This window comes from Mizuhopecten yessoensis, unplaced genomic scaffold (assembly GCF_002113885.1).
Source record: "Mizuhopecten yessoensis strain PY_sf001 unplaced genomic scaffold, ASM211388v2 scaffold6719, whole genome shotgun sequence".
Taxonomy (NCBI): domain Eukaryota; kingdom Metazoa; phylum Mollusca; class Bivalvia; order Pectinida; family Pectinidae; genus Mizuhopecten; species Mizuhopecten yessoensis.
Window position 1 is genome coordinate 1,152,637 of NW_018406690.1, and position 17,793 is coordinate 1,170,429.

At 33.6% G+C, this 17,793-nt stretch overlaps 1 protein-coding gene across 8 annotated transcripts in view; it reads left to right on the top strand.

Annotated features, from left to right (window-relative positions):
- The window catches only part of LOC110452525 (CDK5 and ABL1 enzyme substrate 1-like), a 33,482-nt gene that overhangs the window by 6,576 nt on the left and 9,113 nt on the right, over nucleotides 1-17,793 (top strand). Inside the window, exons 4-13 of one of the 8 annotated variants that reach the window (XM_021501116.1) lie at nucleotides 1,115-1,195; nucleotides 1,843-1,939; nucleotides 2,174-2,279; nucleotides 2,708-2,740; nucleotides 6,124-6,204; nucleotides 12,911-13,014; nucleotides 13,778-13,884; nucleotides 14,783-14,819; nucleotides 16,200-16,262; nucleotides 17,295-17,399. In XM_021501116.1, the coding sequence (XP_021356791.1) occupies nucleotides 1,115-1,195; nucleotides 1,843-1,939; nucleotides 2,174-2,279; nucleotides 2,708-2,740; nucleotides 6,124-6,204; nucleotides 12,911-13,014; nucleotides 13,778-13,884; nucleotides 14,783-14,819; nucleotides 16,200-16,262; nucleotides 17,295-17,399 (814 nt within the window). Of the gene's footprint in view, nucleotides 1-1,114; nucleotides 1,196-1,842; nucleotides 1,940-2,173; nucleotides 2,280-2,707; nucleotides 2,741-5,030; nucleotides 5,046-6,123; nucleotides 6,205-12,910; nucleotides 13,015-13,777; nucleotides 13,885-14,782; nucleotides 14,820-16,199; nucleotides 16,263-17,294; nucleotides 17,400-17,793 lie in introns of all 8 variants that reach the window. The other 7 variants (XM_021501117.1, XM_021501118.1, XM_021501120.1 and 4 more) reach the window with 7 other exon arrangements.

Below are 17,793 nucleotides of genomic sequence, written 5' to 3' on the forward strand. Positions count from 1 at the left end.
GGGATCTTTCTCAAATTTTAAATGTAGGTTCCCCTTGATCCCTCGTTGTGTATGTTATATTTTGAGACTGATCATAAAAACAAAATGGATTAAAAGAAGAACTAAACAGATCTTTCTCATATTGCAATGATCGATTCTATTTCTTTCACATTAAGTACTGTACTAGTAAATATGTGAAATGACAAACTCACTTTGAAGGTTGGCTTTCATACACATCAGTATTAAGTTTAGATCAAAAGTTACCTCAAGGTGCATTTACTGTTAACATGACTCGATCAAACAGATTAGAGGAAAGAAGAGAAAAGATCGAACTGAAAAAGAACTAATGAAGATGGTACAAAGGTGGGCGCCAAGATCCCTCTGGGATCTCTTGTCTTAGATAAATGCTGTCTTTGATGTGTTCGATTTCAATTTTATTCAACTGATCTGATACAAATTGTGAAAATGTTTTATATATGTATATAGTATAGTAGTGTCACCTTGCACACATATTAAACAAATGATAACTGGTTTGACAGGTAATGCGCTTTTAATACCCAGCGAGACCAATACTTGTTACCAAGCAAGGACAAACTAAAATGTCTGCACTTCCTTAGAAACGATAGTCGAAGGGATGAGGAAGATCTCAAAACCAGATTTTATCACAATTGAAAGCTTTTTAACTTGCACTGTCAGCTTTAAGTAAAAAAAAAAAATGATGTAACTACACTAAAAATATGCAATTCAATTGTAAAAACAATATGATATATTAACATTCAACTTTTGAATTAAAACCACATTCAACCTTTGAATTAAAATTAGTTATATTCATGTCTTAAGACCTTAATTATCAAATGCATAAAGATTGAATCTTCAAAACTTTTTGAACAAATTGCATGAATCAATGAGTAAATACTCACTGATTGCTTTGGTTGATGGCCATGTCAGGGCTTTCAGTAGACCCTTGAGAGTATGTTTTTGACTCCCCAAAATGAGCATTGACTTTTGGGTTTGAAAATACTTGAGTCTATTTGACATGTCAGGGGTCAACTGAAAACTCTGTACATACAGGTTTGAGTGAGTTGTTGTGATCCCTTCTGGGCCATACCAGCATGAGGCCTCTGTTTCCCCACAGGTTGTTGCTTGTCTCTAAGAGGAAGATCCCCATTGCAGTTTGTTCCACTTTACCTTACAGTCGCAATAAGATCCAAGGGAGGTAAGCACAAATGGCAGCAATTTCTTATCTTGTCAATTGAGGAATGATACTTCCTTGGAATTGTACAGCAAAACCTTGATATAATGCTCCTTGTTACATTTTCCACTATCCTTATCACCAACATATTACAAGGTCCTGCTTTGTATTTATCTTTATAGTCTCCCATTGATATATATTGCCAAGCCCCTTATGTCACCAAATACTTCCTATACGAAACGATAGCAGTATAAAACAGTTTTACTGTAGCCTATGGCTTGTTGGGTTGTTGTTTGTTTTCAACAAAATGTGAAAACAGCTTGGTCTGGGTTTTATTTTAAGTATTACAGTGTATTAAAGAGATGCTGAGTGTAGGTATTGCTGGCATTTTAAGTCAAGATGAAAGTATTTAAAAATATATAACATTAATACGTGTAGTATTGTATTGACTTCATATAGATGAAACAGAGATATTCCAACAAATCCACTGATCCTGAAGAGCCCTGTGATTGGTGAAAGCTGCTAGTTTTGAAGTCGGCTATTATATCCTATTTTTCCTTTATACTTACCTACTTCACATGGACATTCATTCATTCTAATTATAAATATAGACATCGCTTTATCCAGATTAAGAATCAATGTTTCACAAAGTATAACGTGTTTGCCTATAGGTCTGATGAGGACATCCTGATCACCAGCATCAAGTCTGCAGTTGAGGGACAAGTTCCCAAGGGGCTCCATGCACTTGTACGGGTCGATGATGGACAGGTAACACTAGCCAGCTTTAATTTCTTTGTGTAAATAAAGTTTATTAGAAAAATAATCAGATGCAAATCCTGTATATGTTTAATGAAAAATATCTTTTGTATTCACTTTTCATTATAGAAACAGATTTCACTTTTCATTTGCGATATGAAAGTTGTTGTGTAAGTTTCTTTGATGGTTGTGATGTGTAATTTTCCTTCCTATTCGTGTAAACTTCAATGATGGTTTGTTGAATAGGATATATCATACAGTGAACTTCTAGTGGCCTCCAGAGACGGCCCTCTGCGACGGAGCATGTCGGAGCAGGTCCCGCTAAACATTCCAGACACCCCTCTGGCTACAGGTATGTCTACAACCACACCTGACATGCTTACCTGTTAATAGTGTCGTAACTTGGTGTTGTTGCTAAAGTATGCAAAAGGTCAGTTTAGTTAACCAGCTCGAGTATACGGGTAGATAAAAGGTTTACTGGAGACCTACGTTATATCAGAGGGTTGTAATCTTGAAGCTGTGCCAGTTATAAATGAAAGATATATAGAATAGTATACATGTTGATCGTTATTTTCTCAATTCTATTAGACATGACATTATTGCATACTCTCAAATTTAGTACTGGATCATTTTAATGTAGATAACTTCTGTTAAACAAATATGTTGTGCATAATTTTTGTTGTTGTAAGAGGGAAATCTGTTTTATGTTTTGTTATAAATGAACCATCTTGTAATGTTTGAGAAGTAATGACAACATATATCTATAAAATCTATATACAGTTCTAAAACAACACTATCAGTCATGGGGTAACTGTGAGTAACTGATGTTTAGCTGTTATAGTATAGGAATCTCAATTCATCCCCTCATAGGAATGAATGTATTAGAAAAGGCTGATTTATAGACGAACAATGTATTTTGTATAAAATTTGCTTTTTTATTATGATTTTGCACCAATTTTCCTTATTACATGATGTTACTGTGAGTTTTAATACTACATGGCTCGTAGTAAATGCATAGACCGTATTTGACCTAATAAAGGTGCATGCCCAAATATTAAGCCAAATAATCCGAGACATTTGGAAATATTTTGAAAATGCATATAGCATTAAACTGAAAAATCACATATTACCTAGATGCATTCTCTATGGTACCATAACAAAAATAAATAGAATCTGACGTCAAATTACACGATAAACACAAATAAATGACACATATTTCAGGCATGGGAGGATCAGTTATCCTGAACTTGAAATGCAACTATTGGGAAAATTTACAAACAAAATACAAACTAACTGAGTTCTCTTAGATGAAATATGGCTTTCCTATGTAAAAATCATGATAAAATGATTTGAATGTGCTGCAATGACAGGGAAAAGTCGCCGGTTTTGTGTGTATGTTACTGGAAGGGGTCAAGGTCATGGGATACTATTCACTGACAAAGACTAGCCGGTCCACCTGTATATGAAATGTAACAGCAATAATTAGAGTTAAATAGCAAGTATTTTAGGAATTCCTTACAATCAAGAACATAGCAGCTTTAACATTTTAATTAAAGGCGATCAGAAATCATAAGTCTTTGTTAAGTCAATCAGTCAGTTAATTGCTAGAGGCTGCTTTTATGCGCACACATTTGTTCGAATCAGTCGGATTGGCAAACGCTATGTAAAGAACAAAAATTTGTATATTTCACAAAAAATATGAAGATTTGTCAACAAAAATTAAACCCAGGCTTAGAAACAATGGTTAAAATCCCGGGATGGAAGTATTGGGATCATATTTTGTCTGAATTCAATAAATATTGATGTAAGCAAACTGATGCAGTTACCATCTTCACGTCTTTGACAACATCTCCAGAGTTCTGAAAAACAGACTTATATTCACTCACTGTTACCCAGCTATAAATACACCCAGCATACCTAGGTAACTGTTTGTGTATAGCCTGGCTGTAGTAGAAAAGTCTAGGTAAATATTACTGTATAAGTCAATTAACCACACCCTTATTAGGTGAAATACGGTATACTGGTGAAGCCTACAACAGCTTATTATTAAACAACCATGTTATATATTTAGACACTCAAAAATATATTTGATAATTTATTTTTATTTTTTTCTACAAAAATAAAATTAACAATTATTGTATATTATATCGAATGAATATTTACTAATATTTATTAAAATCTGATGCCACACAAATAATTCTGACACTTTTAATGTCTGGCACCATTAAGGTATAATGAACTAACCCTGGTAGTACATGATAATACAGCACATTACTAACGACCATACAGACCTGTATACATATTTATTCAAATGTGACAGTGTTACTTTTGTAAACACTGAAAATAATTGTTCCTAAATGATGGCATGTTTATTAACTAATTATTCATTCTCCTTGAAAAAAAAAAATGCCATAATCTGTAAATCTCTTCAGGCCTTCTGCCATAATTTCACATGAAAAAGGAGAACATGAATTAAAATGAAATTAAACCATATTGTAAATGATAATACATACTCAACAAATATGTTGATATATCTGGTGGATAATATTTTGATTTTCAACATCTTTTATTTGCATCATCAAAAAATTATAAAAAGTAACACTTTTACCTCATATCTGAAATACTTTCTCTTTAAAATGGATTTTTTTGTAGTAACTGGTAAAAAAATTTAAAAACCAACAACAACAAAAAACCAAACAAACTAACAATATTTGTATTAGTCCTTTTTAGAGTACCAAAACTACATGATTGTGGCAATTGTACTCTGGTGTCACAGACAGTTAAGATACAGATCATAATTTGTGTGAAGGGAACAATTTTGGTCCTTCTGAAACATCTGGGTAACTCATACACACGAGAAAAGGAACTTGTAACTGATATTTCAAAAGAAAGCACATATTAAACATGTTCTTTTTTTAATATTTATAATTTATTTTTTTGAAATTCCATCTATAGACTCAAGAAATATTTCAGAAAAGTATAGTTAAGTGGGAACAATATGGGTACTAAAATGCTACAGATAAGTGGTCTAAATTACGGGTTTATATAGAATGTGGGATAGAAGAGCTGATGGTTATCAAGTGTCTTTATGGTACTCTTCCAGCCAAACAGAATGGAGGTGCAGTAGGGTTTTTATACTAAGTGATGCACTCCCACATTTGTTCTCCAAGTTTTAGCTTTGGTTTTCCCCTTTGGCATGGAAATCATTTAAGACTTTTCATCAAAGCAGATAAATAATATCATTGATATTGGGAAAAAAAGAGATAATACTGAGACAGTAATCAAGATTCCTGTGTCATTTTGAAGAGATACTGCCAATTTATAGGATTTTTTTTATTAACATGCCAATCTAATCTTATAGATAGATATACATGTTATATATTTATTAATGTTAATTCAGTAGTCATTTCCTACTCATACATATATTAAGTTTTCTACCAATCTTAATTTGTTAACTGCATACTTGCCATCTTTTTGAATTTTCCATTGGGAAGGTGACACATGCTCAGAAATAAAAGAATAAATCAAATGTGTCTTAGTACACACTAGGGGAAAACTCTTTTAAATGGCATTTTTTTAGCTGAAATCATATGAACTTGGAAAATTGGAATATTTTAGCAAATTCATTGGTTGAAAATGCTCAAATTTGGGATCAAAATAGGGAGTCTCTCGCCAAAATAGGGAGAGTTGGCAAGTATGTAACTGCAAATTGCTAATACTATTTTTATTTATAAAGCTTAACCAGTGGTCAAGTTAACCCCATCTTTGTATCAAAATAAACAAAAAACTTGCAAGGGACCCTCTTTTCCTTATGAGGTTTTCTCATACGTTTCTTTCTGTAACCAAATTAATTACTTGTTTAGACCACGCTTTTAAAAAGGCACGCAGTATCACTAAGACTCTGCAGTTTCATGGTATTGGTTTTCCTGGTATATTGGGGTTATCGCCTGATGCTTTGTGGGTTTGGACTAGTTTACACTGCATGATGAACTACAGAGACTGACTGATCTATCTCCATGCTATGTATACTCAATGTTTACATCTTATGAATACGTATTCAATCTAGATGTGATGCTGTTTATTACTACATACTATGACAATAGCATTCTTCTCCAATAATCAGACATAACCATGAATGTTTTTCATACTTTAATAAATATATGTTCACCACCTAGAACTAACTGTATTTTGCTCAGGTCGTGAGTTTGGTAGAAGTGTGTCGTACGATCCCACCCACTTACATCGCTCGTCTGTCATAGCATCTGGCCTACACAGAGGTATCCACCTTTTCTCTCCCCTCAATGAGGCTTGGATGATGTCAACTTAATCTATGTGTCACTGGATAGCTCACCTCATTATAGAATGTGTAGTTTGATAAACAGAAGTTTTACCATGCTTGCCTTATTTTCTATGTTGCATCTTGCTTAGAAGACTAGATAGTGATTTCTCGCACCTCAGACAGAGATATCCAACGCCATACCCCATGCTAGATTTTTCTATCTCGTCCAATCTGTCTTGTACCTTTACGTGACATTTCGCGGAATTTTTACACTGCAATGTATTCATCCACGTGTTAACTGCTTGAAATTGACAATTTGCATTATAAATGTTCTGTTTTGTCGCTATATGTATAGTTTTGATTTTGTTAGATATTTGATGTTGTAGATAAAATATAATCCACGCTGTGAAATACGTTGTAATCTATGTAAGGACGGCCTACATTTTTACGTGGAAGCATTCAAATGTAGCTTAAGTAGTGAAGAGGTCATTATCATTTGAGGCCCAAGTTGGGATACTTGTAGTTTTTAGCATATTGTTTTTTCGAACTAAAAGGTGCGAGAAAAAAAATCAATTACCTGTAACTGAGCAAGATCGGGTTATCTCAGTCTGGTTAAGATTCAGTAACATCCCAACCACGGCTTACACCTCGGTTGGGATTTTGTAACAGAATCTTAACCCTCGACTGAGATAACCCGATCTCGCTCAGTTACAGGTTATAGATTTTATTAGACCAGTATATTAAACCTGCTTTTCTGCATGCTTATTTGCTCTGTGTGTGTTGTGTCATGATTCTGTTTCGTTCACCATATTGATTGTATTGATTGTATTAATTGTATATAGAAATATAAAAGCAACAGTGTATATTATATTTACAGTAAAACACGTTGATAGCATTGGGATCTGATAAACGTTTTGACTTAATAAACATTCCAATAAACATATAATTTACTTCATAATTTGACAAATTTTGGCGACTTTTTGTTCGGCAGTTTTACGTTAAAAATAAAATTTGTTATACTGAAATTACCTTTCATAATAAGAAGGTACATATTAACATAAATCCATTGGATGTAAGTTGTTCACAAATTCATGCACTTTTATTTGTGGTTTCACTGTAACATTGAAAATAGTTAATTTAATGCATCAGAAGATTCAAACAAATCTCAGGCTTCAGGCTATATGTCTGGGTCCCTTAACCCTTTTACCACTGTAGACCATAATGGACTCATCCAGATCAATGCATGGTAGAGTCTACTAAAGTTACATAGGGGTGAAAGGGTTAATTGCAATATTGTATTGTTGTATATAGGATTCAGTGACCTATCATGACACATGGTTGTATATATATATATATACATGTATGCATAATGGAATAGGCAGAATTTGTTACATTTCTTACCATTTTCACCAAATTTTGTATACATTTAAACAGAATGATATTAATATAACTCATTTTTACTTTTATATTTAATACTTAAATCACTTTCACCTGCATAAATCAGTAATATTAATGATGTTAAAAGTTTTTTCAATGACAAATATTAAACAATTACTTTTTGATGTATGCACATAAAATTGTCATGTAACTCTAACTAGTTGGACTTTCATGAACAAAATAAGAATAATATAATAATAATAAACAACATTTATATAGCGCCCTATATGATTTGTAAAATTACTCATAAGCGCTTTACAACATATGGATAATAGTATTACATGTAGTTATAATTGTGAAACAAAAAACAAAGGCTTACAATCACTTTTATACATTTAGCGAGCAGATAATTATCGCAATGTTGACATAAATGAATAAATAAAGGGTGGTATTTACATGACGTCTTTGCAAAGAGCCTAGAATGCAGACGTGAAGATAGATGAAGCAAACAAAATATAATCAAAAACAGTATTCTGATCCTGAAAAGTTAGTCGGGCTAGACTTTGATTGGAACACTTAGAGTAATTATGAAATACCTTAGTGCAGTGGGACAGGGATACTTGCCTTAGTAACTTTAAATTTTAATAGGTGAATTGAAACTTTTTTTTATCTGTCTCATATTTGGTTGTGATGTAGGCTGATAATCGATTATAATAGAAAATCCATCAGTTTGCCCTTTCCCATTGATTCCAATTATCAATTACAAACCCATAATCGATATAATTGGTTCATCATTAAATCAAAGTGTTTAAATGTCTTCCATGTAAAGTATGCTTTGAAAGTCACACATCGTTATGATTTTTACGATATGATTGATAAAACTTCATAAAAGTTGCTTGATATCCATTCATAATATAAGACAAAACCTTATGTATAGTTAACAACTCTGTGTATTGAGTAGAAGTGTGTTCTCACTTTATTTCGGTATTCAGTCCCATAAAAGTATAAACCGATTATGTAAAATACCGCTTATCAATTATGATTCTAAATTGATTGCCCATCATTATACTGTATCATCACATTAGCTGGTCATCTAAAACAGCAGACAAAACAAATTACTGAGAATACCTGTACAGACATTCACTTCGATTTTTGAATGAACAACCCTTCCTTCATAAAATTCATGCTGGTGTAGCTACAATCATAGATTATGGGATTACGTGGAATGATTTAACCTAATAATATTATTTACTTTTGTGTAATCCTACATGTCCTCAGTTTATTAGCCTTTCCAAATGCATGTTGTTTTTTTCGTTGATTTTATGAAAATTAAAAAAATATAAAGCTTTTCTACCTGGTGCTATACCACAGCTGAACATTAATATTGGAGTCTGAAAATTATCATTAGTTATAGGATCCTGTAGCAGTGACAAAGAGATAAATCAATAAAAAGAATATATATATTTACATCCATATCTATCCCTTGAGGTTTGTTAAAAAAAGATACTTCAAATATCAGTGTCAAAAAATACACATGAACTTAATTGCAATATATTCCTCTTGATTTAAATTGTTGCATTGTAATATGTACAGTTTCTCCCAACAAATTAACTTATTCACCCCATGAACTTTCATAATGAAATATTCCAACCTTTGAATTGGAAGAGTTCAAATGTGTCTTCAGGGGAGAATAAGTTCAACACACTATCAACTCACTTATAGTGTTAGTTTTGATTCTAATGATTTATGTTGAATAACTCAGAAAAGCAGATGTAACGATAATAGAGTGATGCTATTTTTTATTTATCTGAACTTGTTATACTCTTTGATTTTTTAAATCAAGAGGTAAATCACAACTATTGGCCTACTCTGGAGAATCATTGAATGAGCCGAAGATACTTTCCAGATCCTTTTGAATGCAGCACCTAGAAAGCTTAGAAATGAACTTTCTCTTACTGTGAATATACATGTACATGAACAGGGAAATGCTTGCTGCAGTTCAATTTTACCTTCTGTTGTTCGAAATGAGTGGTGAATTATATAATCAATTTTCTAAAGATGAATATTCCTACTGCAGTACCTGAAATACAGATGCAACAAACATGTGCAATCTTTCCAGAAACTGTTATTGGTAAATGTTTGGGTATTTGTACAAGATTGATACAAAATATCCGAAACTAAGCATGATTTATGATTGTAGTGTTTTAGTGGCTAGTGCTGGTGACTGTGGATACTGTACATGTCTTGTTTTAGAAGTTCCTAGTCTCACACCTTGGTCCAGTGTTAAACCTGAAGTTTAGAAGACTATATGTATGCATCTCTATTATGACATCGCAACATCACTCGGCTTTAGAGCACTTATAAGATGCTGTATATCAACTTGATAGCTATGGATTGTCCATAAAATGTTGTCACTGTGTCATTAAGACACTGAAGATATGTAACACTTATAAGCTGTCCGCACTACGTCAGTAAGATAGCTAGGGAGAACTTGTAAAGTTCCATTGCTACAGCACGCAGACACTTGTCTTTTCTTTATACGCTCATCGTCCCTGGCCTTGGACATTTGATTTTATACCGTATCTATCCTGCAATAAGCCCAGAGGGCCCACTAATAATCTCTGACTGAAAGTTGGGGGATAAGCTTATTACAGGACAATGGAAAAGCTTTTGTTGGCATTTCTTTCTCACTGCAATATATATTGGTGGGCTTTATATTACTTAGCATGGGCTTATTTCGGGATAAATACGGTGATTTATCTTGCACAGAAATGCATTAGTCACAACTGATGTCATTTTTTCATATTTTGTCAACTTTTTCACTTGGAACCAATTTCCTTGTGGGGATTTTTTTTTTTTTTTGAAATTCCACTTTTAACTACAGCTGACATTTAATTAAACGATATAGCAAGAAAAACAAGTGACATAACTGTGTTTATTTTATCATCACAATAAAGTAGTGGGGGGATGTAGGGTTCATGTTCAACATATACTGCAGTAAAGGTCCAGGTCACTGTTACTATTTCAGCAATACCTTAAGCATTATTCTGGTGACTTTATGGGTATCCATGAATCTCTATACAAGTGTTAAGTGTGACAGTTATTCATTTGAGAGAGTGTATGTGTTGGATTTGTATTATTTTGCTACTGATAGGTCATAATTAAAGTAATTTGTGTATTGATGAATTTTGAAGTTACTCTAACTTACATCTCTATATTTTGTAGAAGTTCTGTGCATTGTAGGAACACTGTTAGTACAGTAGATGCTTTGTTGAAGAACTGTTCGCAGATTTATTGCCAAATAATCACTTCCAAAAGTTGATGGGAGCTTTATATATAACACGGAAATCTGTCAGTTTTTAATTAAGTTACAGAAAGGTTATACTTTTTGTGGTGAATTTATTATTTTTAACACTATGTTGACAAATCAGTGTCGTAAATTAGGTGTAAGCTTAAGCATATCTCAGCCAGCAGATGGTCCACCAAAATTTTGTTTCATTAATCAAAAATTCAATTTGACAGAGAATGCCTTTACCAAAGTTTGCATGTTTACGCAAATATTTTTTAATGGCAGTGTTACGTCAGGGAGGGATTAACACTAGTGTCGGCTGAAACAAGTTTGACCTGTAGGTAATTGAATAATCATATTTTAGCCAGCAGATAGTTTTCTAAAATTTCTTTTAATCAAAAATAGAAGTTGAAAAAGAATGCTCTGGCCAGGTTTGCATGTTTAGATGTATGATTTTTTCGCATTACATCAGGGAGGTTTTAATATTTGTCGCTGGAACAAATTTAACCTGTAGTATGTTGTACGCACTAATAGTTTCTTTATCACAAAATAATATGGCCAGTATTTGTTCAGGTCAAAAACCACAAAAATATCTTAACTTTTTAACGACTTTCATAGCAATGGCAATCTGTAAATTTGTTGCATTTATTAATCTTATTAAAAACATTTTTTATTCAAATAAGTAAACAGTTTCATTTCTTTTTACTCCTACAACTAGCATATATATATATTGAGTCCTTCATATGCAATTTGAAAAATGACTGATGCAATTCCAGCTTTGCACTCTTTCCAAAGAAATCAAAACGATATATTTCTATATATCATATGCACAGAATTTGTTAAGATGATATTTGTACAGTCTGACATAACGTGTATATATTTTCACATACAAAGGAGATATTTGCTTTTGGTATTTGATCAAATGACTTCGGTAAAGTTTACAACCTCTGTACCTTTCTGTTTACATTAGTGTAGTAATATTCTCCTACTTAAATGATACAAATAACAGCTGTAGGGTATATACTTTTGTTATATATTACTGGTAGATGTTGATGTTATAAAAATAATTCTTATTTCATCTATCTTGCTGCAGTATCACCAATACTTGAGTCTGGCTGAGTGTTGAGCTGAAGTGTCTGTGTTAGGTCTATTCCGTCTTTGCGTATTGCAGAGTTATCTTCTCTTGAGAACAGGTATTGATTGTTACGTCATTTGTTTGTGAGAGTAACGTCATCAATTTTTGAAAAAACGACGTAATTTTCTCACACAAACCAATGACGTAACAATCAATACCTGTTCTCAAGAGAAGATAACTCTGCAATACGCAAAGACGGAATAGGAGATTAAGTCTTGAGATGAAGTCACTTTGTTAAGTCTACAGGAGTTAAAGTGTCTATGTTAAGTCTATAGGAGATTAAAGTTGAGATTAACTGTCTGTGTTAAGTCTACAGGAAATTAAGTTTGAGCTGAAGTCTCTATGTTAAGTCTATAAGAGATTAAATTTGAGATTAAGTGTCTGTGTTTGGTCTATAGGAGATTAAGTTGGAACTGAATTATCGTTGTTAAATCTAAAGGAGATTAAGTCTGAGCTGAAGTCTCCATGTTAAGTCTATAGGAGATTAAGTGTTTATATGAAGTCTATAGGAGATTAAGTTTGAGCTGAAGTCTCTATGTAAGTCTGTGTGAGATTAAGTTTGAGCTGAAGTCTCTATGTTAAGTCTATGGAAGATTAAGCTTTAGCTGAAGTCTCTATGTTAAGTCTATGGAAGATTAAGCTTGAGCTCTGCCTGAAGCAGACTCTAAGTGTGGGTGATATTGAAGTACGATTATATACTGAGTTATCATTTTATAGTAAATAATCAGTGAACTATATATAAATAGATGTGTTCGGTCTATCACTATATAAATGTGTTTTAATATATTCATTAATTACTGCTAGTATCCACTTTTAACATATCATCAGTAGGATTGGGAAACTGTTTGTTTTGTCTGTATAGTGTTATGACCGTTCTATATCCTTTCCTGTCCTATCTTCCAGTACCAGAGGAAGAGGATGATACACCTTATGACCCTAGTGCACTTGATGACCCGGAGCTTCAGTCTGGTCGGTACAGAAACCTGCTCAGACTCACTTCCTATCTGGTAAGCACACTAGTACTTCCTTATCCGATAACTGATTAACCCTTTCACCCCTATGTAGTTTTAGTAGATTCTACCATGCATTGATATGGATGAGTCCATTATGGTCTACAGTGGTGAAAGGGTTAACGTATATGTACTTGTGTATTTTTTTAAGTATCTGAAGTTAAAACTTTATCCTTCGATCATGTTCAATTATTTTTGTGCTTCATATGCATGACTCAGTTGTTTAATGCATTATTGCAATCAAAATGAAGGGTGCAAATGTGTTTGGATTTTTTTTTCTTTTTGTAAATAGAAAATATTATGAAAGAGTGTTCCCCATCTCCCTATGGATTTTAAATTTGGGGGTATATTTTACAGATTTTTAAGATTCTGTACCCCCAAATGCTTAGACATGTAGGACAGTCCTTGAAAAATGGGGGTCCGATGTTAACTAACTAGATAAGGGATTAAAAAAACTTCATTTGAGGGTCTAGGGAACACTGTTTAAGGTTTAAAGGTTATGAATTCTGTTTCTCAGGTGATCCAATAGCAATGTTTGATAGTTAACATATATGTGTGGTACACTCTAAGTCCCAGCCACATTTTCTAAACAAATGATCAGTGTTACAATTCTTCTATGCTACGAAGGTCTGTAGTATCTCCAATAATCTCAACGATCTTTTCAATTTGGCTAAGACTGCATTTTGTAGCATCCTTTCATGTGTATCAGTGTGATTTCATGCAGTGTTAGTTAGTATAATTGCCCAACAATTCCTTTCAGACATCTGTCATTGACTATGTCAAGCCATCAACATTGAAGAAGGAACTAAATGAGAAATTTAAAGAAAAGTTCCCTAACATCCAGTTGACCCTTACTAAGCTGAGAAGGTAGGTACAAATGTGTGTTAGGCTTTAAGCTTCCATACAGTTTGATGAAAACCGTGTATTACAACAATGAATGCACAAATATACTGTAAACTTTTAACTTTGAATGACTTCCTCTTAAAAACTGAAAGACCCAGGTTCATGGTATTTGGTTCGTAAGTACCTGAGATTGAGTTCTATAAGGTTTCCTTGACCTACTTTCAAGGTCACATGGGTCACATATGGTAAAGGCTTCTAACAAAATGATTTAAAAAACATATGTTCAAAGCCATGATACTGGAGTGTGTTATGTTGATCAGCACTTCAAATCTTTTTACGATGTAATTGTTAGGTCAAAGGATCATTGAGTACTAACAGTACTAGCTGTGATTGGTGGAAAGCTTTAAACATCTTCTCAAGTCCGATAAGGCTTAGCTAGTTCATACTAACTGGCCAGTAGCTAGGTATCTGGAATGGCATGCAATAAGTTAACCTCATATAAATGACCTTCAGATACTTTCAAGGTCACTGATGTCAAATATGTTAAATATCTTAATAGCTGTTTAAAAAAAATAGAAGCTTATAGTAAAAACTTACATTTTGTTGCTGAGAAAATAACAACTATGGTGTTTATATAAAAAAGAGACAAGCTAGACCAACATGAAATTGATAGGGTCGCAGAAATTGGCCAGGGGGTAACCTTTTTCAGTCTTGAAACAATTATGCCAAGCTTACACATGATAACAGCCCAGGAGAGCACTGTAGTGAAACCAGAAACTTGCCATCTAGCTTTATTTGTCCAGATGTATGATTAAATTGTCATAATGTTTAAATTGGTCATTTTCTTTGCTGTGATAATAACCTACATTGTTGCTTTTGCGAATAAAGTGTTTATTTGATTTCCTCCTGTTTTTATTTTTAGCTTGAAAAAAGAGCTACGAAGGATAGCTGCTGTAAAGGTATTTGATTTACTTGAAATGAAATCCTATCTATACAAAAAACATGGTATCCTATCTCTTAGAACCCAAACATGGTAACCTATATATTAAATCAGAAACATGGTACCCTATATTTTAAATCAGAAACATGGTACCCTATATATTAAATCAGAAACATGGTACCCTATATATTAAATCAGAAACATGTTACCCTATATTTTAAATCAGAAACATGGTACCCTATATATTAAATCAGAAACATGGTACCCTATTTATTAGAACAGAGACATGGTGTATATAAAACCTGTGAAATAGAATATGATCTTCAGCTTGGTCCAACTTTGTGTATTTATGTATGTATTGGATAAACACAAAACTGGTTATATCAGATACTGTGTCAAACTTGTATTATAGGTATCATATACATGTACTATATATCACCAGCCTAAAGGGCCTGTCACACACAAACTGGTTATATCAGATACTGTGTCAAACTTGTATTATAGGTATTACATACATATACTATATATCACCAGCCTGAAGGGCCTGTCACACACAAACTTGTTATATCAGATACTGTGTCAAACTTGTATTATAGGTATCACATACATGTACTATATATCACCAGCCTAAAGGGCCTGTCACACACAAACCGGTTATATCAGATACTGTGTCAAACTTGTGTTATAGGTATCACATACATGTACTATATATCACCAGCCTAAAGGGCCGGTCACACACTACTGATGTACCTCATCGAAAATGGCAGAGGAAGCACTTGGAAAAAAATCTCAATTGACTGTAGCAATATACCTATGTAGTACCGGCGTTCCCGTTGCAATACTGTTGATCTTCCATTGTCCTTCCGATGTAAGAGCCGATGTGCTACCGAATTCATGTACCACTTTTCTGTCGTTAGTACATCGGAGGCGCATCAGTGCTACTTTGGTGTTATTTATAGTACTATGGTATCACATTGGTACCAGTACGGTACACATTGAGGCCACCAGAGAGTAACCGATGCATTACGGGGCTCTACCGCTGCTCTACTGACATTAACGAAGCCATACTGGAGTACTGCTGTTGTAGTCCCGTTGCTCAATCTGGCAGCGCAAAAGGTGAACATTTTTGAACATGTTCAAAAATTTCTACCTTCGCCTGCTGTTGATAATTTTTTCGCAAATGTTCTTACAATGTCCTCACAATGTACTATCGTTCTTAGAGATGTGATACTGTTGCGCTGCCTTACTAGTACCGATCCATGAAAATCGCCAAATTTGTGCTCCGGTATAGCTCCAGCGACCCAAATCGGCTAGGTGTGACAAGCCCTCAAACTTGTTATATAGGTATCACATACGTGTACTATATATCACCAGCCTGAAGTACAAATTTCTTTTACAGTGTGGACTGGACATCTGGGTTGTAGCACAAGCCTATGTGTTTTTTGAAAAACTTATTCTAAAGGTAAGTTGATCCTGTAATAATTGAAATTATGAATTACCAAATTTATTTAAAGAGTTAACTGTTTTTAGATTCTACTTGACAGACAAATTGGAGTAAATATTTGTTAAGAGATTTTTTCATGTGGTTTATATTTTATTGATTTTCTAAATCCACTTAAAAAAATCAAATCTCCAACAAAAAGGATTTATGCTTTTACTGTACCTTTGACTAATATTTTTACACCCGTCCGAATGAAAGCCGTTGTGCACTCTCACATTTACATGCATGTTGTTATCTGAAGTGTAAATAGACACATTTTAATATGCCAAGCGTCAGTAAACTTACAGCAAGGTATTTAAACTGAATATGGTAATTACTCCCCACAAGTGGTGCTCATTAAGTCACATGTACACTGGTAACGATACCACGTGAATGCTGTTCATACCATCTCATGCGGGAATTACATCAATATTTATTAGATCTATTATAGCATGTTCCCCATTTCCTTACTAACATTTTATACACAGTTTTTTAAGGTAACCCCTGGGCCTGTTTTCATGAAACCGTTCTTGAGCAGCAGAGTTTTGGGGCTCAAGCCTAATTACTTGTTCCGGCTACAACTTATCAGAAAAATATCATTTTGTCAATGATTTGCAAAACATTTATCATTTTGTCAATGATTTGCAAAACATTTGAAATGTCCAAATGTTGAATACTGTTTGCAATGTTTACAATTGACTTTTAGATCATTTGACATGATTTAAGTGGGTAACAAAAAAAGCCAGTTTGAGCATGAGAACGGTTTCATGAATACAGGCCTGGGAATTAAATTTGAAGTCATTGGAGTCAAACTTAGCACTTTCAATAAATTATCATAATTATACAACACTACATAGACTAATACATAGAGGTGATTGCGGTTTTTGCTTGACTAACTTTGTGAAATCCTATCAGAAGTAAGTGCTGTAGGGTGGTGCAGTCCCTGTAAAACCTGGCTCGCATGGTAAATAAGGATTAACCCTTTTTTTGCATGGGAGTACTTTAACTTGACAGTTGCAGATAAACAAACAGAACAGGAAACTGTGTGCAGGAGCGTGTCTGATGCTGTCCGCCAAGCTCAATGATGTAAAAGGAGACCAGCTCACCAAACTTATAGAGGTACTAACATAAATATGGGTTTTCATTTATCGTGTTTAAGAGATAAATGTACATTAGCTCACCCGGTATAAAGGACCAAGGTGACCTTATGCCATACTACGCCATCCATCCATCAGCATTTCCCTCAAACAGATTCCTGGAATGAAACACTAATCACAATTTCACCTAATTTAAAAGGAAACATCCATAACTTTGTTGGGATGTAAATTTGTACAAATGAATGGCTGGGCTAAAAATGGTGTATTTTGTCCATAGTTGTTTTAATGTGTCTATTCCTCTGGAACTATGTGATGGATATGAATCATATTTAGTTGGTAGCATTCTCAGGTGATGATAAAAAGGGGTAAGGCCTGACATGCCACAGGCGACTTGTAAGTATTACTACTTTTAATGA